This window comes from Columba livia, chromosome 2 (genome assembly GCF_036013475.1).
Source record: "Columba livia isolate bColLiv1 breed racing homer chromosome 2, bColLiv1.pat.W.v2, whole genome shotgun sequence".
NCBI lineage: Eukaryota > Metazoa > Chordata > Aves > Columbiformes > Columbidae > Columba > Columba livia.
This window is the reverse complement of record NC_088603.1, coordinates 72,843,476-72,865,605: the sequence shown is the minus strand read 5'-3', so window position 1 is coordinate 72,865,605 and position 22,130 is coordinate 72,843,476. Positions and strand designations below refer to the sequence as shown.

The 22,130-nt window shown below is 39.4% G+C and overlaps 1 protein-coding gene and 1 long non-coding RNA gene across 6 annotated transcripts in view; one reads left to right on the top strand and one right to left on the bottom strand.

Annotated features, from left to right (window-relative positions):
- The window catches only part of CDYL (chromodomain Y like), a 106,917-nt gene extending 94,150 nt beyond the window's left edge, over positions 1-12,767 (top strand). For 4 of the 5 annotated variants that reach the window (XM_065052490.1, XM_065052491.1, XM_065052493.1 and 1 more), the window contains 5 exons: positions 1,463-1,719; positions 2,318-2,490; positions 5,486-5,696; positions 10,285-10,428; positions 10,925-12,767. In XM_065052490.1, the coding sequence (XP_064908562.1) occupies positions 1,463-1,719; positions 2,318-2,490; positions 5,486-5,696; positions 10,285-10,428; positions 10,925-11,083 (944 nt within the window). In that variant the 3' untranslated portion in view covers positions 11,084-12,767. Of the gene's footprint in view, positions 1-1,462; positions 1,720-2,317; positions 2,491-5,485; positions 5,697-6,852; positions 7,569-10,284; positions 10,429-10,924 lie in introns of those variants that run through there. The other variant, XM_065052492.1, reaches the window with a different exon arrangement.
- On the bottom strand, positions 7,707-10,285 carry LOC110361910 (uncharacterized). The gene is made up of 2 exons (XR_002418801.2): positions 9,795-10,285; positions 7,707-9,239 (listed from the first exon to the last, which is right to left on the bottom strand). It is a non-coding gene; the product is annotated as an uncharacterized LOC110361910 (long non-coding RNA).
- Positions 12,768-22,130: the final 9,363 nt, after the last annotated feature.

The following is a 22,130-nucleotide window of genomic DNA, read 5'->3' as shown; positions in this document are numbered from 1 at the left end:
GGTTTAACTGTACTTTTTAAGACATAATATTCATGGTTGTTTAGCCTGGAGGAGGCTGAGGGGAGACCTGATCGCTGTCTACAACTACCTGAAAGGAGGTTGTAGCATGGAGGGGGTTGGTTTCTTCTCTTGAGTAGCAAGTGACAGGATGAAAGGCCTCAAGTTGCTCAAGGGGAGGTTTAGATCGCATATTAGGAAAAAATTCTTCACAGAAAGGGTTGTCAGGCATTGGAACAGGCTGCCCAGGGAAGTGGTGGATTCACCATCCCTGGAGATGTTTCAAAGGCATAGAGATGAGGTTGTTAGGGGCTTGACAGTGTTAGGTTAATGATTGAACTCAGTGATCTTAAAAGGTCTTTTCCAGCTGAAACAACTATGATTCTCTGATGTTCTGAAGTACTTGTTTGAGATAAGGACTGTGGGTTCCAGTGGACTTAAACAAAGTCTCAGACCTCAGTTTTCAGGAAAAGGCTTTCAAAACTTTCCTGTCTTGGCGGCCTGTAACATGTTTTTCCAACATTTTTAACCCTACTGTCTCCTTCCCCCATGCATATTCATTCTATTGCTTTACTCTGACAAATTTTATGGAAGTTTTACATGGTGGTTTTAAGATGCAGATAGATTATAGATCCAAGATGTTATCTTACTTTCTCTTATGTTAGTAATTTGTTATTATGTTTCCAGTGTGGAATACAGAAAAACCTGTCCTTTCTCTGTCATGAGGAATGACCTGTTTACTTGCATGTCTTCAAATTCTGTCTATTCAAGTGACTGGGAACAAGACCAGAAAGACATAATGCTCTGTTTGCCGGTTCTAATAGCCAAAATTGTTTAGACTTGAGAAATATCTCATTGTCTATGAATCCATTAAAATATCCATCACTGCATGAGTCTTGTTTCCCTGTCACAGAAGTATAGTCTGTATTTCTTCATTTCCATTTTCCTTTAAAGACTGTTACGCTTTACATGATCTTGTCAATCAGGTTCTTTATTTGGCTTATTGTAGGTGTCATTTTCTTCTGTACACTAATTTCCTATGGCGTTTGAAACAAAAGGGGTTCTGCTTTATCTTTGCAATCTTGATGCTGTTGGACGACTTAAAAGATGTTGGAAAGGGAGAAAGCAGAGTGTTAACCTACTGAAGTGTTTTGGTTAAACAAAACTTTGGTTAAATAAACCTTTCCCTTCCTTCTAAAAATAAGTATATATTGGTCTGTTTGGCTTGTTTAAAATGTATTTTCTCACAATTGTAAAATTAATTTGTTGATAACTTTGTCACTTTAATTTTGCTCTTTGCACAGTGACTATTTCTGTAACATTTCAGTAACTTCCAGGGTACTGAGTTTCATCTTTACTATGTGTTCATAATATGACTTGTGCATTTTCTTGCTAATAGAGATTTTGAAACTGCTGAGCTAACAAATGTAACAAATAGTATGTTGTTGTTTTGAACTATTTTCAGGTACATCCACCTTTATGGAAGCATTAGCAGCCAATGGTACAACCAACATACAGACATCTGTAACAGGAGTGACAGCCAGCAAACGAAGGTTTATTGACGACAGGAGAGATCAGCCTTTTGATAAAAGGCTACGCTTCAGCGTGAGACAAACGGAGAGTGCGTACCGGTACAGAGACATTGTTGTCAGGAAACAAGATGGATTCACACACATTTTGCTATCGACAAAATCATCTGAAAATAATTCACTAAATCCAGAGGTCAGAACAATTCTGATTTGGGAGGGGGTGGGAGGGCGTTGAGGGAGTTTTAAGTCTCTGCCTCATTTATGCCTGTTATTCAGGCACAAACATACGTGAAACAAGACTCAAGGTCTTGCTTGCAAAATGTTACACTTCATGACAGTTGTATGTGTAAGTCAGCTGAGTTTTAACTACATTATCTGAACATGTAGATGTACTGTCTCTTATAGGACACGGCGATTTATGAAGTGAAACTCAAAACAAGCTTTAGCCTGAATTAAGGGTCTGGCTGCATATGCCATCTGCTGTCCAAATTACAGAAATGCTGAATGAGCACTTTAGTTACAGATAACGTTTAATAGATCTTTTCTAAATGATTTCATTATCTTAGTCTAATTACATTTTTGAAAGGCAAAGCTTCTAATACTTCTCTCAAATTTTCTTATTTGGGGTTGATGAAAAAAGTTAATGTTTCAAATATGATGGTTGAGTTGGATCCTAAGGAAAAATCAAGATGTTGAAGATTGAGATCTCATGGAGGAAGAAGAGAGGAGAACTGTATGCTGCTTTTTAATGATAGAATAAAAATATTGTAATGTTTTGGGTTTTTTTTCAGGTAATGAAGGAAGTCCAAAGCGCACTGAACACAGCTGCTGCAGATGACAGTAAACTTGTGCTGTTCAGTGCAGTTGGTAGCATTTTCTGCTGTGGTCTTGATTTTATTTATTTTATACGACGTTTAACAGATGATAGAAAAAAGGAAAGCACTAAGATGGCAGAAGCTATTAGGTATGTAAGATTATCTTCAGTCACCTGAGTGGGTATTCTTCATTCTGTAGTCTGGCTTGTTTTATCTTTTTTATTTCAAAAGCCTCTAATTGAACCGGATCTCAGACATTCACCTGTTATGTGATATAGTGTGCAGCAGTTCTTTATACTCCCTGTCCTTTTCTATTTGAGTTGTCATTTCATGCATCACTCTTTTTACTACTAAAATTTAACTGTGAGAACTGGTAGTGTGGTAGTAGTCCTTCAGTTAAAACCAATTTTAAAAGACTTATATCTGTTTTCTGGAAATCCTGTGGCTGTTTTAACAACACAAACACAAAATGTGCATTGAATTATTAACTTTAAGAGCACATTCATGGCAGTGGAATGATGGATATTTTAGAGGAGTAGATTAATAGTAGTGGACATCATACCAATGCCAGGTACCAAACCTAATGTTTACACAAAATGAGCTGAACTCCTACGAACTAGAGAATATATGGAAAAAAGTACGGATCTTAGAGACTTGTTTTAACAGTTCAAACAAGTAGCTTATCATTTGAACACTGATTTTTTGAGGGCTTGGGCTCTTGGATTAGCTCTCGTGTGCTTCCAGAGTATCCATAGTCCTTCAGAGACCTATGTTCTGTTGTTGATATCAATATTCATGTCCCTAAAAAAGGCCTTGTAACACGTAAATCCTGCTTCATTGGAGGCACAGTCCACTTACAGACTTGATAATAGTTACTCTTTTTCAAAGAAAGTTTTTCAGTCCTTGGACATAGAATTCGCTCATGCAGTGACTTCAGATGTGGTCGGAGGACAGAGGCTCTTAACACTGAGCTTCTGTCACTAGTTTTCTGTAAGCCCTTCCAGAAGACTGATTTGTCACCTATTATTCATTGTTAGCAAAATGGATAAATGTAGCATTAAAATACTTACAAATGCCCTCTTTGGATATAATACTGGTATTTTTCATATATATGCTAGAAATGGTCCTTTGTGGAATATTCAGGCATGATTAAAATTATCTTAAGACTCTGGATGGGATGTTTGTATGATGGCTTGAATAAGATGATTCCAGAAATTTTTTTTGCATTCATCTGTTTGAGTTCAGTAGAATGAGTTAAGAAGCAACATGATAACCTTTAGTGATGGATGCAATGTAATAAAAATGTTCTGTTTCTAATGCGTGTGTACAAACTCACACATATGTATGTGCACACACACGCGCTTACTTTTTCCTGCAAAGCTCTTGAAGGCTTTCACTGTTTGAGAACAGAGAAGCACGTAAGCATCCATGCTTTGTGCCTACTGGAATGAATTGTCATTTTGCATTGATAACAAGGATGAGAATATGCATTTGTAGCTCAGTAGCATAGTACCTGTGGCCAAACAAGAGAGAGATGAGTGGATGTTTGCAGGCATGTGTATGTGATAATGGAGCTCTTACTGTTTGTGACTTGTTCATAATTTGAAAAGGCTGATTGAATTATTAAGCTGTCTCCCAAAAATCCAGAAATACACCTTAAGGGAACTCGGTAATGCTTTGCCCATCTTCACTTATACACTCACTTAAAAATACAGATAGATAGACAGACAGACAGATAGCTACCTTATACCAATGTCATACATAAACACAATGGAGACCAAGCATGGCTCTTACCACGGTTTTGGTGCCCAGAGGTGAGGTATGACTACAGCCTCATCTAAGAGAGGGCTTTGAGGCATTTGGCACAAGCACCATATAGTTGTAGGAGGGGCATTAAATCCACACCTACCCAATTACTGTGCTGCTTTGGGCTGGGAGAACTGCAAGGTTTTCACAGAATCAGAGATGGCTGAGGTTGGAAGGGACCTTTGGAGCTTATCTTGTTCAACATGCCCTTGCTCAGGCAGGGGCACCTAGAACAGATTGCCTGGAACCATGTTGAGGCAGGGTTTTTGAGTATCTCCAAGGATTGAGAGTCAACAACCTTGCTGGCTGCCTGTTCAGTCACCCTGACAGTGAGAACATTAGAACGTCTCCTGATGTTCAGAGGGAACCTCCTGTGTTTCAGTTTGTGCCCATGTGTCATAGGGCACCATTGAGAAGAGCCTGGCTTCACCCTCTTTGCACCCTCCCTTCAGGTATTTAAACACGTTGATGAGATCCCCTGAGCTGCCTTTTCTTCAGGCTTAACAGTCCCAGCTCTCTCAGCCTTTCCTTGCATGAGAGATACTTCAGTCCCTTAGCTATCTTGGTGGCCCTTTGCTAGGCCATCTTGGGTAACTCCACATCTCTATTTCACTGGGAAGCCCATAACTGGACACCAGTGCTGAGCAGAGGAGAAGGATCACCTCCCTTGACCTGCTGGCAACACTTGTTCTAATGCAGGCTAGGATATCATTAGCTGCCTTTGCCACAAGGGCATGTTACTGGCTCAAGGTTCAACTTGATGTCCACCAGGACCCCTAGGTTCTTTTCTGCCGAACTGGGTGCATTTGGCCGCTCTCAGAAGCCCATTTCTCCAGCCTGTCGAGGTTCCTCCTGATGACAGCACAACGCTCTTAGTGTGTCAACCCAGCTTTGTAATCAGACTTGTTGAGGGTACGCTCTGCCCCATCATCCACGCCGTGAATGAAACTGTTGAACAGAACTGGACCCAGCACTGGCGCTTTGGGGTGCACCACTAATTACTGGCTTCTAGTTAGACTTCATGCCACTGATCACCACCCTCTGGGCCAGCCATTCAGACATTTTTCAGTCCACCTCACTGTCCATCCAACTCATGCATCAGCAGCTTGACTATGAGAATCTTACAGGAGACAGTGCTGAAAACCTCACACTGAAGTCTAGGTAGACAATATCCACTGCTCCCCCTCATCCACCAAGCTAATTACCTCATCAGGGAAGGCTGTCAGGTTGATTTTGAAAGTGATGTTACTGTGGAGATGAATTATTACTGAGTTTTCAAGGGCTGGTATGTTTTACTCTCTATATATGTAGTGAGCACATGTTTCTGTTTCTCTTCAGGAATTTTGTGAATACTTTTATTCAATTTAAGAAGCCTATCATTGTAGCAGTAAACGGCCCAGCCATTGGACTTGGAGCATCTATATTGCCTCTGTGTGACGTGGTTTGGGCTAACGAGAAGGCTTGGTTTCAGACACCATACACTACTTTTGGACAAAGTCCAGATGGATGTTCATCCCTTACGTTCCCTCGGATAATGGGCCTGGCTTCTGTAAGTAGTTTGCAGCGTAGGGGCTGACAGCTTCACAATGCAGTTGTGATAATTTAGCCAGAGGGACTTCAAGACTTTTTACCTCTGATGTGTTGTCTTTGTTTTTAATTTCTCTCATGAAAATCTTTCATGAGAAATTAGTACTTTTAACTACTGTGCTCCATGCTGTTACAAACTAGTCTTTGCTTGTGTGCACAGCACAGAAAGCAGGCACGGGACCTGATCCCAAGTCATGGCCACCCTTAACCCTGGCAGTGACAGAAGGGTTATGTCCTGCATACCAGGACACACCTTCCCTGCTGACACATCGTGAGGACCCGCCAACAGTGTCTTGCATGCAGCACCGCTTCGCTGTAGCAGAGAAAGGGCCAGTCTGCACTCTGTCGTTATGCAGCAGAGCACTGTGTCACCAGCGATTAGCGCTCTCGTGCTACTGTGCAAAATAAGCGATTCAGCTGTCATGCACTAGGTCTCAAGAAGTCGAGTCGAACTTCCTCGCTTTGTGGATCTTTGCTGAAGTTTGACGTTAGTGTATTACGCAATAAATACTCAGTCCAAATCACCTTTGTGAAGGATTTTATCTTGCACTTGATTTACAGCATTGATGGACTGGAAAAAAAAAAAGTATTGTAACACTTTACAATGCTGAAACCATAAGCCATGTGTCACTTAGTATCCCTTTTCTTGCTTTCCAACTAGATAAAGTAATGAAATGTAACAAAAAGCCATTTAAAAATCTCTTACCTACATGATTTTCATGTTGCTTACGATTTTTATGCTGCGTTCTTCAAAAGCTGTTAGACTTCCCACCCCAATTTGAACAGTAACAGTATGAAACAAGTGCTTGTAGCTACACCTGGTTTTCCTAAATTGCTGTTTATTACAAAAGCCAATTTTTCCCTGTAGGTATTTATTGATTTTTAAAATTACATATTTCAATATATTAAAAACATCAGTTTGAACGGATCTAATGACTAATTGTGCGATGTCTGGATTTAGTTATTAGAAGGGAACAGAAAAGGTAACTGGAATAGATTAACAGTTCTAAGAGTATCTTTAATATCTCGACACGTTTCAAACTACTGATTGTTCCTTTCCCTTTTTATTTGGCCATCCATCCATTCATCCATCCATTCCATCCATCCCTGTCCTTTAGAGACTTGTGGTTGTTACTTTTTGTTTCTTTAGGAGTTGTACAAAAAACACGAGAAGCTCTTCCCTAGTATATGCTTTCATGTGTGTTTGAGAATGCTCTTGTTTTTAAACATAAAGATTTAAATTTGAAAGTTCCAGTGATAACAATTCCATAATATTCAGTGCAAAAGGGAAAAAAAAAAGTCTACTCTTTTCTACTCCTACCCTTGGTCCTCTGCAGTATAGCAGTGTCCATGCTGTATGGGACAAAGTTGGGCTTTAATCGGCAAATTTCATGAAATATATTCAGAATACATACTGATTTTTTTTTTTTATAAAGTACATGTTTTCTATCTATAACAGGGCAGAAAGAAGAGATGGTATGAGTGAGCTGAGAAACATTTTAGGGAGAAAAAAATCTACAACAGAAAGAACTAAGTCTTCTGTTATACATCCTAATATCTGCTACAAATGTATTAATTCAGCAATATTAGTCCCACTCTTAACTCTTGTAAGTCAGATTCAGTGCATTCTTTTCATCTTCAGCAGTTATGTAAAGGTATCTAATTACAAGATTGTTTGACATATCTTCCCTACTGGGTCGGTCTTGGCTGGTGAGCAGGTCTGGCATGGAGTGGTGTTTTTCACAGAACATGTTCAACAGAGGTCAGTATCACAGGAAATCTGAAGCCCAGACCTTCAGATTCAAAACTGATACTGTACCAGGGACACCAAGAATTTTAGAAAGATTCTTAAACTCAGCCTTTGAGTTTTGAAAATAATCTATAGTAGAGATGAAGGTGACGTCTGTGTGTCTGCCGTGGAGTTCTTGGTCTGGTTTTCTGGTCCTGGATATAAAGCACAGGAGCCACGTGATCAGGCTTCACACACTGGGTTTGCCTGTCGGTCTCCAGCATGCTTGGCTTTATTGCTTACGCTTTTCTGTCAATCATGAGGGATACACATTTCCATGGTGCCTGGAGTTCACATCACAGGCGAGGTCTCTGGTGTTAGAGAACAGCTGCCTCCTGATCCCAGCGCAAGAGCAGAGATGCTCCATGGCAGCTGGTGCCTGTGAGCCTCAAAGCACTGGCTGCAAAAGGGAGACCAGAGGATGTCCCTGGGATGTTGCTCTGTGGAAGGAGAAAGGCAGACCAAGTAAAAAATTAATATAAGAGGACCTTATACTAATCAATTATTTTTATGATCTTAATTTCTTTCGCTGTATTTCTTGGAAAGTAACCATCAAGTGTGTTAGTTTCCGTGGCATGATTATGGGATTAAAACTTGTTTAGCAGTGGGTCTCCAGCATACACTGTGCAGAGATCAAAAGCGAAGATGTCAGAGCAACACATTCCCCTTCAAAACCCATCAATGGAGAACACTAATGGGAGTGCTCATTTCATGTGAGGTTGTCTGCTAATGCTGTGGTACAGCTGGCAGAAATCAGATAAATGCACCGTGATCACTGGTGGGTTTTCAAGTTCAGAAGAACTCAGCAGTTGCTACTGAGTTTTAGAAAATATTGTAAAGGTTTTCTAGCACTTGTTTTTATCCTTGTTGCCAAAGATACGTATGAAGAATATGTAGACCTGACCAGCTGACTTAAAAATCTTCCAAAATAACTTTAAAAGAGACTTAGCACATGAAGTCAGTATAACCAGGATTTAGCAAAGTCAGAATATTGTTTCTTCCATGTCTCCTTAGGAAAATGATTTCTGGTTTTAGACCAACTTGTGTATATTACTGATTTTTTTTGGCTACTGTTTCAGGTTAGTATTATTCATGTAAAATCTGGAAAATTAGAAGGTATAGATGTCATAGTTAGTGAACCTTGTATATTTCATTTCACTTTCACAGGAGGTGGAACCATAGGGGTATATAATTTATACCTTTAGTCTGAGACTTTTTTTTAACTAATATGGAAAGTTGTGATTCACATACATTAACTTACAAGGGATGTGCTGATTGCAAATTTTATGTGAAAGATCCTAGGAAACATCTCTTTCATTACGTGCCCCTTAGACCGGGAGTCACCAACCAAACTGCCAGCAGAACCCAGACTTTGTATTTCATTACAAAGGGTCAAGTAATAGACCTTTGAGTTTTCAAATGTCTTCATGTGTACAATGGTAATATTAGGACCATTACCTACAGTAATTAGATAACTTGAGGTACTTAACTGAAAGCTGCTATAATAATTACTAAAAATTTCCAGTATTAGAAAACATTAAAGAACTCTGAATTTTGTCCTCAGAAATGCTATACCTGTTAGGTTTGGGCATTTTATAACCACCTTATTTCCCATATTTCAAGAGTCCAGTGATGGCTTTATCATATTTTTTGCGTGCATGGTTGAGAATTACTCCAACTTCTTGATCTTCACTGGCTGTTTCTGTGAAGATGTCACTGCAAACACAAAGTGTAACTATAGAAGAATTGCCACTAAAGCTAGAATTAAAGTCTAAGCATAAATTGATTGTAGGATGAAGCTTTAATCAGGAAGCTGATTGATAAGTAGTGAAGTCTATGAAGTACAAATCAAAAAGATTTACAGAACTAGAGATCACCTTATCGCATAGCATGTAGTACTCTGTTCTGTACCTTTAAGCTATATACAAGATCTTTTAAATACTGTTGGTTTTTGTTGGTGTGTTTTGGGTGTTGGGTTTTTTTGTTATTAGACTGCTAAAACAGCTCTTGAAAGGATTTATTAGTTCAATATTGAACTTCTAAATAACAAGGGAGTGTTTATTTTCTGCTGGTTTTGATCAGAAATTGGAATATATCCTGCTCACTTCAGTGGGTTTTGGAGGTCAAATTCTAAGATGGTCCAGCTATTTTAAATGTTCCATCGTAAATTAAATACTGCTGAAGACTTTTGAGAAGTGCTGAAAATAAACGATCTATTTAGGTTTCAAACACATTCAGTACTAAGAAGCATCTTTGTTGCAAAATATTTACCTGTTCTTTTCTACCAAAATGGGCAGCTCCCAGAAGGTCTTCTACCACAACTGGGTTGTCTTCCTAATTCAGAGATAATGTAGATTTTTTAGCAAAGATTTCATTGTTGCAATTAACATTACAAAAGGCAAGTTGATGTATTCATTGCTGTTTTACAGATCTGCCACACATTATAACCTATTACCATAGATATAGTTAATCAAGTCAGCAATATTGCAGGAAAGAGCTAATGAACAGTCATGAATGGGAAATGACAAAAGATTTGCAAGTTCAACCTCCACATTTTCATACCTAGTGATGCAGTATAGTCAACAACACTGACCAGCTATCTCTAGGCAAGTCTTTTTCTTTATTAATTGAAAGGTGGAAGAGCTATAACAAAAGTATTTCAAATAGTGCAGGCATTTTCCTTATTTGTTTTGAACATTTTTCCTTTAATGAGTTTTGTCTCATTACATTTCATACCAGAAGTAACTTTTTATCCCTTCAGGCCAATGAAATGTTGTTCAGTGGAAGGAAGTTGACTGCACAGGAAGCTTGTGCCAAAGGACTCGTCTCTCAAGTGTTTTGGCCAGGAACATTCACACAAGAAGTAATGGTTCGAATTAAGGAACTTGTCACATGTAATTCAGTTGTAAGTTTCCTTTATTTTCTTCCAAAACATTTTTAAGATGAATTCTTATTAATCTAATCCAAGTATTACTAGACTACATAATTACGCCTTTCTGAGAAAGACCATTTCCATGAAGCAAGGACTGTGTTTTGGTATAGCAATGTCTTTTAATGCATTCTTATGTATCTTTCTTTTTCTAGTTTTTTTTTTTTTAGTATTTTCTAAGTTTGTATCTGAGTCGTCTTTATCATATGCCATAGTACATTGTGTTTAAGAACATTAAAACAGCATTGGATTCTTTACAATACATTTTGGTTTTAACATAGTTCAACGTATTCTAGTCAACAATGTAAAGAGTTGCGCTAAGAACTGTGCAGAAATCCTGAATTATTCTGAGTTATAATTTAATATCACAATCAACTTCCGAATTTGTCCACATAAACCTGTAAGAGCTCGTATGTTGCTCAGTTCTCATGTCATAGTAACCCAGCTCTGATTGGTTTTTGTTTTGGCCTAGGTACTTGAAGAATCCAAAGCTTTAGTACGTAATATCATGAAGGTGGACTTGGAACAAGCAAATGAAAAGGAGTGTGAAGTTTTGAAGAAAATCTGGGGCTCAGCACAAGGGATGGACTCGATGTTAAAATATCTGCAGAAGAAAATTGATGAGTTCTGATGAGATGCCCATTGACACTGGAATTGTATTTCTTGGACATGAGGGCAAGCAAAATATGCCCATTTTAAAAAAGTATATAAACTCACCCCTTGCTCAGCTTGGGAACAGGAGTGGACCCCCCTTTCCCCTTTTGTCAAGGGGTTTAAAAGTACTGTATCAGTTAAATTTGAACAAAACTCCTTTTTCCCTGATTGTTACATATAGATATATATACATACACACAAGTGTATGTGTGTGCATATATATGTCTTTTATATATATATATCTACAAAAATGTAATATGTGTGTGAATGTGTCTACATAGACACATACACACAAGCTAAAAAAAATATAGAGTGCACTACCAAACATCTCTTTAAAGGCTCTAGTTTCTGTTACCTTTGGCTAGTACTGTATCAAATAGAGAATGGATTAAAAAGTGAATGGTGTTGCATTATTTTCTGTGTGGCAGGGAAGTCTGGAATAGTGCTTTTCTTTTTCATTAGAATACAGAATTGAAACGGGTATTAGCCAGCCCTTACTTTCACTGCCCAGTGAATCAGCTAAGATACAAGCATGGTCTCAGAAGAAGGTTGAAATACCTCAAGTAATGGAACATTCTAAAATGTTGGGGATTTAAGCCCTGTTAAGATTAAATCACACAAATACCCCAAGAGAGAGTGTGCTCAGGATTAATGCTAAGAAAACACTCTGTCCTTTCTTGGGGAGAGGTATAGAAGGGTGGGAGGAAGGGGGCAGGAATATGTTTAATTCTTACCCAGTTAGCATGAAGAAACCACTGGCCCTTGGGGAAGGGGAATGAGGGGAAAGGGGGGGGAATTGGAAGGGAGAAGGAAAAAAAAAAGCAGCTTCTTTTGCAGTATTAGTGAATCACTGAATATCTTGTGTATGAATATCCTAAGTTATAAGTTAGCTTTAGTGGGTTCTTAAATAGTCTCTCTGGGGTTTTTGTTTTATTTTTGTTTTATTTTTATTTTTTTTAACTACATAAGTGCTTCTGTTGCTGGGTGAGAATACTACTTTATATACAGTTTGGGTTTCCTTTTTGGTTCCTTTTTTTCCTGTTTGCTGGTTTAATTGATGTATCACACCAAAAACGCATTTTATGTTCATAAATTTTAGGTTCACTTAGAATATATTATTTAATAAGTTAAAATTCTTTTGGCACACTATTAAGTAAAAAAAAAACTCCTTTTAAAAAAAAAAAACTACCTTATATTAGATGTTTAATGTTCTCTGTCTATGCTTTTTTATTATTTTAAATATACACTATATACGGTATGGTGTAAAAGAGTGCCCTGTGTAAATAGACCTATTTTGCATTCCTTTCAGGAGTGGTTATTGATTCCTGACTGCAGATATCTACTACTACTTGGGTATCTGTGCTTGCAATTTTATTGAATGTATTGTGAAGAATGAAAAAGAAAACAAACCTTATTTTTGTACAGTTTTGAAGTTTTTACTTGGAACTGACCCACCTCCCCTTCCCAGTGGAGAGCTGTACAGTGTGTAAATCTGCCTTTACCTTGGATTGGTACAGTATTTTTGCATCTGTGGGACCTACTTTTTTGTTCTAGTAGTTTGAACTATATATAAACTGTACAATCTGTAAAGTTTTTATAGAATAAATATTCAGCTGTGAAAACTGGTTAAATAAAACTAATATTTCTTAACACATTTTAAATGTGACTCTCTCACAGAGTTGTCTTTTTCAAAGGCATTTCAGTTCTCATTTTGGAGTCGCTTAAACAAATCTTGCACATTAAAGACTTCAGTATTTATGTGTTAGTCCGTTAAACTTCTAAAAGCTCTTAATTTCCTTCAAATGAAAAGTTTAAAATCAAGTTATTGTTGTAAACCATATAGAAGTTCTCTGATGAGATTGGTTGTGGAAGAAGACATAGAGGAAGTAATTCTACTCAATTATTTTGTTACAGTTCTAAAAGACCAATCAGTGAATGTTTCTTTGTAATCTCTTAAAAATTGGTCATTTTCCCTACAATGCTGTGGTAAAGCAAGAATTCCTTGGTTGAATTTGATTTTATTAAAAGGGAGAAGGAGAGATACCTTACCTACAGTTCTGAAATCTTAAACATTTTGGAGTTCAGCTCAAATTTACATGAAGATCCATTTTTTTGGCATCTCTAAGAAGCATCTGGACACAGATTGCATCTATTTCAGCTGAAGGATTATTTATGCTTTCCATAAACATTAATGAATTTCACCGTAACAGAGGACTGGATCCAGAGATATTTAACAAAAATTAAATCAGTTGCAGGTGCAGGCAATTCAAGCAGAAAATAATTCTATTTGCTTTATTTTTATGTTATCATCAGTCAGACTGTTATGATGCCTGCACTTTGCATATTATGATGCATATTAAGTTCCTTACCGTCTAAGCTCTTGTTCTTGTCTGGAAAAAGTCCCAACTGCAAACCCAATTCATATGAACTGTCAATATCCCTGTGCAATTTTCATACCTTTATATTAAAAGCAGAAAATAACTACACAATTAACAAATTATGTTCTCATTCATAAACAATATACACATTATGTCTGTATATTGGACTACAGGGATACTATTTCTTTAGGAAAATACCATCCAGTTCTTTTCAGTATAGATCAGTAAGTCTCCTGTGATGTGTGTGAAAGTTAGTGACATCTAGTTTAGTCTTTGCAAAACCAGAAGAGAACAAAGAACAAGTATAGGCTTCTACTGGCACGCAGTCAGGCCTGAGATATCACGGAAACCAGCTTAAGACCTTTTAAAATGTGTGTTTTCAAAGCTTTGCTTCACAGAAGACACAAGTCTTTGTCTAGCCTGCTTCTGTTGTCCTACATAAACCTGCAGTACTGCAGAGAGAAATTAACCAGAAGCATCAGATTTAGCCTCTGATGATGTGGCAGAACAATAGCCACAGAAGTCTGACTGGCCAAGGAGAAGCACAGGAGGCTGCTAAAGCCAGCATTGACTTCTGAGACACCTCATTTGGAGTCACAGACTCACCGTAGCAGTGGTACTTCAAAATGGCTTTTCTATGCTGATTCTAGTAGTGATGCGTGAACAACTTGTACCTGGAGAATTTTGGAGCATCATGAATTGTTGGCCTCAGCTTCAGTGGAATAATAGAAACAGTATATATCTGAATGATGCCCAAGAGAACATCCATATGGCTTAAAAAAAAAAAAAAAAAGAAGAAGGAAAAAATTTTCCTCAGTTTTTTTCTTCCTTCAGGCCTGAAGGCAAGTCACAACACCTGTTTGGGTGTCAGAAGTCTAGTCAGGGGCTAGGAGAATTAGGAGTAATGGTACTGGAATATAAATTTCAGCTAGCTTGAGCCTTGCTCAGTCCTGATCCCCAAGCCTCCTGTCAAGACTGTCTGCTATCTTCATTGCATCACTGTACTCCACAATCTGCTTAATTACTTATGGAGTGCAGAGATATGCTGCAAGGCAACTGTCAGTGTTGGTGCCGAAACTTAAAAGCAGCATGGGAGCCTTGATAACGCAGTGTAGGAATCTCTCTATGGTATTCTAGTTGTCTTCCTGAAACAGGTAATGTCTCAGGCACTGGCAAACTGTAAATTGACAAGCACTGGCACCTGCACTGCATTGAAGCCATAGAGTACACTTTCCCCACAAGAGTTCCACCACATTCAAGTCTATTTTTGAAAAGAAATAAGAGAACTCTTCTCCTAGTCAGAAAACAGTACCAGAGAGCCATGGGTTGAATGTACTTGGAACTGTCTGAAAGCCACCTGTGTTCACTTAACCACACCTTCTGCTGACACATTAGTTTAAGCACAAATAAAAAGCAGAGCAAGGTTTTAGTCCTGGGTAAACTAATCTACAACAAAAGGTATTTTGGGGCAATTTGAAGATCTGAACTCACCTATACATCTTTTCCTTGTTCAAACTTCCTAATTTGCATGAAGCCAGGATTTGAAGCAGTTTCCTTCAGTGAGTCCTTCCCTGGATTGCTGACACAGCTAAAAGACACTTCTGTGTGCTTCAGAAGCTGTACCGTTATTGTTCTGAAAACAAGGCTCAGATGAATCAAATCATCTTTTTGGTGAGATTCGTTTCTTAAAGTCAGGCATACTTCAAAAGAATAGAAAAAGACCCACATAATACCAAGCTACAAACTGCTCAGATTTAGACTGATATGTTTCATGCTTAACCCAAACAGTGGATAAAATATTACAGTACTGCAAACATCTATGGAATGAGGCAGCAAACAAGACATTTCTGTCCAGCAGACAGGAGAGACTTCCTTCAATAAATAGAGCCAAAACTCTACCTAGGTTTATTAGTGGAAGTTGAGGCACTTCACATTCATTTGGTACATGACAAATACACTTCTGAAAAAAGCAGGAGGGATGAGAGACCTCTTAACTCAATTACAGTTTGCCATATGATTTTTCCATCCTAAGGAACTGCCAGCAGCTGTCAGCACACAGGTTGTCTTACACAGCCATAGCCTAGGAACTCAGTTATACTGAAGGTGGCACACAGCTGAATTTTCCTTTCCAAGGGAAGAAGTATCAGGAAGAGAGCCCCTGTATAGCAAAAGATCACAATGATCCTGTTTCTGCACAGCCTGCCAGATTTCTCTACAAAATGCTTCACTCACAGCTCTGCATTTTTTTTTCCTTACTCAGGGACATAACTGGCAGATTACGTCATGCACCAGACTTAAAACCAAACAAAACCCAAATATAATTACCTTATGAGATACTCACAGGATGACGAGTAGTTTGACATGCAAAGATTTTGAAGTGCAGTACAAAAGAAGATGGTGATGGAGTTCTTCTGGTCCTCCTCATCCCTCCTGCACAGGGAAAACTAAAACAAATAAGAGGAATTAGAAATCAACAAGAAACAGAAGGTAAGAAGTTAAAGAAGCTGCAGGAGGAAATAAAGGAATGGCAGTTATTCTCCCTTAAGTCCCTCAGTGCCAGAAGCAATACAACTGACAAGAACATCAGGTGGACAAGTACCTGTTCCACACATCAGTGTGGAGCACATGGTGAGTGCCTATGCCTAAACTCATAGGCTACAAGCACCATGTTTGCAGGCCCTTGTCCTCACAAGGGACTTCAACCACCCTCACATCTGAGAGGGACAAGACAGAGAAAAGAAGACTCAGGAAATCTCACCCGTATGCATAAATACCTGAAGGGAGATGGATGAAGGATGGAGCCAGGATCTTCTCAGTGGTGCCCAGTGACAGGCCCAGAAGCAATGGGCACAAATTGAAACACAGAGGTTGTCTCTGAACATCAGGAAACCCTTACTGTAAGGGTGACTGAGCACCAGCACAGTTTGCCCAGGGAGGCTGTAGAGTCTCCATCACTGAAGATACTCAAAAAAAGCCTTCTGAACACGGCCATGGATAACCTGCTCTAGGTGGCTCTACTTGAGCAGCAGGATGGGACCTCTACAGGCCCCATGCAACCTCAACCATTCTGTGAATAAACACACATTCATTTTCCAGCTATCCAGTCATCGTTCACCAATCAACTTTTGTGGCTAGAACCGCAGGTTCATCAGGCTCCACACCACTACATGCTTTAGACTTTGAGAGCCCAACATCTTGTGCTGGATGGTATGAAATCATCCAGAACACAGCTAAGTACAGATCAACTTGCATGTTTCAAGACAAGGATCATCCTTCACTCTGCTTGATAAAAGCCATAGAAAAAGTTATTTGTTCAAAGAAAAACAATGCATTTATTTCTTTGAGGATACACAGGATTGCAATACTTAAAACCAATACATGCCTTTCACAGTACCTGAAACATTGCTTTGGCCTTGGCACCTCTGCAGGGTGACAAGTCAACTCATAATTCTGTGATAAACCAGTATTTCGTAGTTGCTGCTTTCCTAGTCTCATTCATTAGAACCCTTTACTTCCATCTCCAGCAAAATATTCTGTTAGACAAAACCTAGAATATAAACAACCTTCAAAGTCCTGCTTGTCTTTCTCACTTCCCCCTTATTAATTAATTTTCATTAAGTTCACTGTACCATCTGTCCCAGTAGGAAAAGGCACTCACTGAGGCCGCCCTCAGTGCCACCAAATCACATGCTGGGCAAATGGGCTGCTGCCAGTAGCAACTGCTGTGAAATGCAGATGCTGCTTCTTGCAAATAAAATGGTTTTGGAATTCACTGAGCTCGTCAAGTTGGACTGGGATCTTTAACTAAACAGTGTTATTCAAAAACAAACAAACAATGACCACCACCCACCAAACCAAACCTAACAACACCTGCTAAGCCAGGAATAGCTGGAACACACATCTACAGAAACCATGCTTGCACTACATGTTCTAAAGTAAAAATGACAAAATAACAGTTTTCTTTCCATGTTCAAATGTCAAAAGACAGACACATCCCCGTATTTTTCCCCTTTCGTCTCCCTACCACGCCCACCCGTCCCAGGCTTTATGCTCAGAAAGAGAGGCGGCGTTTTAACCTGGAAACCTGATAAACCCTGAACTTATATACTGGAAGTATTATTTTGTTAACTCTTGTTTAGCATCCAAAATGAAAACAACACAAAGCTGGGAGTTTTAAAACTAAATGACCCCTTGAATCAAGAGGATCTAAATAAGAAAGCAAAGGGAAAACACCTTGTCCACCAGAAGTTTTCCTGCTTGCTTCATGCCAGAATGTCGGAAAACAACTTTGTAATCTCAAGAGCTGGGCTGTAACATCCACAGAAGTATTTGTGAAGCCAGCATTATATTGTGTCTAGGAATAACTGGAGCCACACTTATTTTTGAATGTTTCTGAAGGAACTACATGTTCATTCATGCTGACAGAAAATTGTGTTCTGGATAGAAATGAAACAAGTCCACGCATCCAAGAGAAGGGAAAGAAAAAGAAGAAAACAAAACACATCAAGTCTTGACATCAGTTTTCTTGGAGCAAAATTAACCACAACAGCCAGGGTGATGGAGAAACCAGGGGCAACAACTCCAGTCCTTTGAACATTTTAGACAATCCATTTCAGCTCATGAGAACAGCTTTATTTTCCCCTAGAATCATAAGCAACTGAAATTATTTATATTAGCCTGTGGGGCAGCAGAATTACTTCTAATTCCTTCAACAGAAGATCTTTGCAAATTGTTAGTCCTAATGATGTAAAGCAGGAAATTTGGAGACCAGCTCTGAATTAGAATAAACACTTAACAAATAATTCAGATCCCCGGTGCTACTGACAGGTTCTGGCACAAGTAGATAGGCTGATGCACACACTTCATTAAGAGATGCAACCCCAGTGTCTACAGTTCAGGTTCCCCTACAGTGGATACCCCCAGCATCACCACCAGTCATTCAGATGAGGGCAACAGTAGTTTTTCACATTCACTCAATTCTTTTGTATTCCGCTACAGATTTAGATATTGTGACTCAGCTAATACATTTTCACAGACAGTTTAAACAGAATTGGTTGAAAAGACGGTTGTCAATTAAAAAAAAAGGCACATAAGAATAGAAGACTATCAATGAGATATCTCAAAACCTGAAAAGTTGAGAGGAGTTTCTGGGAAGCTTTTATCAAAATGCCATTCAGTTCCCTCACTACACTTCTGTGAGCAGGGTAGCCTCACCCATCTCTCTGTGGTAAGTTAATGCTCTCAGGGAAAACAACCTTCCTGAACATGAGATGTGGCACAACTGCTCTAGACAGTTCTCAACACAGAGGCATTAAAGCCACAATTTTGCCACTGAACCAGTTAGCACTGATTCTCAGCATGTCACTTAAGATCTTTTTCAATCCCCTCTCTGGTAAATTTCTTTTGATTACTGAACTTTCAAAACCAGATAAACAATACAGCAGATTGTAACCCTTATATATATATTTAAATTACACAAATAAGGCACATAAAAATTGCCCAGACATTCCTGAGAGAGGTTGGTTGGCCGAAAATATATGTCATTTTGCCAGTGTCTAGAAAAAGACATGCACAGAGTTTCTGGCTTTACATTCAGAGACTTCAGAAATCTTCACCAGCATTTTGTACCCCAATACATTGGTTTGAGCTCAGAAAATTGCCTTATGGAAAATTTCTGGCCAGTTATCCACTGTAAACTGACACACCACCATTATTTCCCCATCTTTGACTTTCCTGGTGCTCTAAGTTCATACTCATGAAGAGCAACTGTAACCTGAGAAGAGCTCCAGCACTAACGGCAAGGACTGACGACACATTCCCCAGAAACGCGTTATCACTGAGGACACAGCAGCCCAGCAGTGCAAGGCACAAGTGAGATAAGCACTGGATTTTCTCTCCGACCACTGCCGCATCACAAACTGAAACCACTCGCACAGAGAACGGAGAATCAGGGCATCCCACCCAGAACCTACATGAAACGCATGAAAGGGAAGCGCAGCTCCTCCGCAAGGATGACAGCTGAGATTAAGGATCTTTCACATCTGTTTTGCCTATCGTACACAACAGGAGCTCTGTTCGAAGAGCCATGCCATGGCGTCCATGCGCCATGCCTGGACTGCTGCCATACTTGACCCTGCAAATCACTGATGATAAAACAGCAGGGTACGACATTGCTAAGATTACAGACTTGCCTGGTTTCTCCACTAGATCAACACGCTATCACCACCTCACAGGCTTTCTCATGAAGGAAGCCATGACACCAGCTCACATCAGCAACATGAAACTGCACCTTTCAACATGCTCCCCTTGATAATTAAAGCCATTCACATCTACATCCAGCCAGAGCAGCAAGTGGGGAAGAGTTGGAAAGGAATTTTCTAGGAGCCAGATGGAAGCAGGGGCTTATTCCTCCTGGAGACTGTGAGGCCAGAGGCAACAGTGCAGTAAACACTGCGTCACCCAAGGGCCTTCAGACCACAGGTACCTCACTGTACTTGCAGTCCAAAGGCTGCTGGGTGGCCAACAGCTGGTGCGAGTTCTTTGCTTTTGTCTTGTGTTTTGTTGACGTGCATCAAAATACTTCAGAAGTACTCACCTACCAACCTCTGGCAACTGCCACAGAAAGGGTCTGGCCATAAATGAGGAACAATTCAAATGCCAAAGCCTCACAGCCTTCAAGTTCAACGTATATTTAGAAATTCTGGGTCAAACCATAAAATTAAAAAATCCTGAACACTGTGGATCTCTCAACAGCAAGACTTGGCTTTGTTGGTTGGTGGCAGCAGGAATTCGATCCCGAGAAGTAGAACTCTTGCTCGTTGCTGCCTCTGGAAGGATTAAATTTGTCAGAGAGCCAGAGAGCCTCTGCAACTCTGCGTCTCTGTGGGAACCCCTAAGGGGAAAATTAGGGTCTCCTCAGAACTGACAGGAAAATTTAAGACTTCCTTGAAGAAGAAAAGAAGCAAGGCAGAAAAAAATCCGAGAGAAGAAGTGGAACTATTCCTAACAATCATGATAATCGCAGTTTTGTAAGTTAGGCTGGCTAGGTGCCCAGAATGGGTAAACAGCCCCAAACCAGTTTAACCGAAAAGCATATTACAGTTCGCACAACCCTGGAACAAAGCAAAATGACCTCCAACTTCTCAAAAATCTTAGCTAGAGATTTTCCCCCATCCCTACTTTTTCATTTGTGTAAATTAGTAAACCTGTGCTCTAAGATCCTGGTAAAGTTTGATATTTCTGACAGTAACCATGATGTTTAGACACATAACTGTCAGTAAAAGCAAATGTGAAATAAATTTTGCTTAGATCTAAATTTTTAAAATCTCTTGTTTAAAATATATTTATGATACATTAACAACTGACTGTACACGAAGCACAATGTGCAGTCTTCATAGGTATATTCTGCATGGACAAGTTAGCCAATAAGCTTACAATGTTTTGCCCATCCTAAGAGTTTTAACCACATTTTTCCAGTAATTTTTCTATGTTTTTAATAAAAGAATTTATTTTACTGACAAGTCACTCAGTTATCTTTGTATCAAGACAATTTTAAACAATTCTATCCTCTATCACAGTGACCAAACAGCAGAATTTCTGAATTTGACACTTGTGAAGATCAGAATTGTTCATAAAACTACAAAACAGGCCCTGCTGGCACAGCTTCAGGAGTTGCACGTTAAAGATCCTTGGGCCAAGGTAATATATGATGGGGGAACTTCCACAAGTTGTTCTAGAATTCTGGAGGTAGATCCTTGATGTCCTCTGTTGTAAACAAAAAATAAGTACATTTTTTTAAACAGACGATGGAACGGAACAGTGCAATGATTTTGCACTGTTATTTGATCTGCACAGGTTTTTACTGCCTAGAAAGAGCTAAACAGAATGGCAGTTTTCTTTCTTTAGCAGGAACTACGCATCACATGATCTAAAAATGGTGTCACTCAAGTTTACTGAGGGAAGGAGCAGGAACCACATGAAACAGGAGCTCCTGGCTGAGGGAACTGGGGCTGTTCGGGGCAGGAAAGGAGGCTGAGAGGAGACCTTCTCACTCTCTAAAACTACCTGAAAGGCGGTTGCAGGGATTGGGGTGTCAGTTTCTTCTCCCAAGAAGCAAGTGATAGGATGAGAGGAAATGGTCTCAAGTCGCACCAGGGGAGGTTTATGTCGGATATTAGGAAAAATATCTTCACAGAAAGGGTTGTCAGGCATTGGAACAGGCTGCCCAGGGGACTGGTGGAGTCACCATCTCTGGATGTGTTTAAAAAGCACACAGATGAGGCTTAGGGACGTGGTTTAGAGGTGGACTTGGCAGTGTTCAGTTAACAGCTGGACTTGATGATTTAAAGGTCTTTTCCAACCAAAATGATTCTACAATTCTACGAAAGCTATGCGCTATATCCTTGCCCATCTTTCAGATCGGTATTGTAACCAGTCACATATTTAACACCCTTCATCCCTCTCTACTGTGTCGCCTTTATCAAACAGCAACCTTGAAGCAGAACTTTACCAATGCTCAGAATAGCTTTTGACAAGGATGTGTAAAATCATTCACCATCTGAAAAGGTCAGCAATACCTGTAAAAGGAAAAAAGCGGTGCTGGAGGAAGCCTCGTGTCCTTCTCATTTGACCTATCCAGAGCTGCTC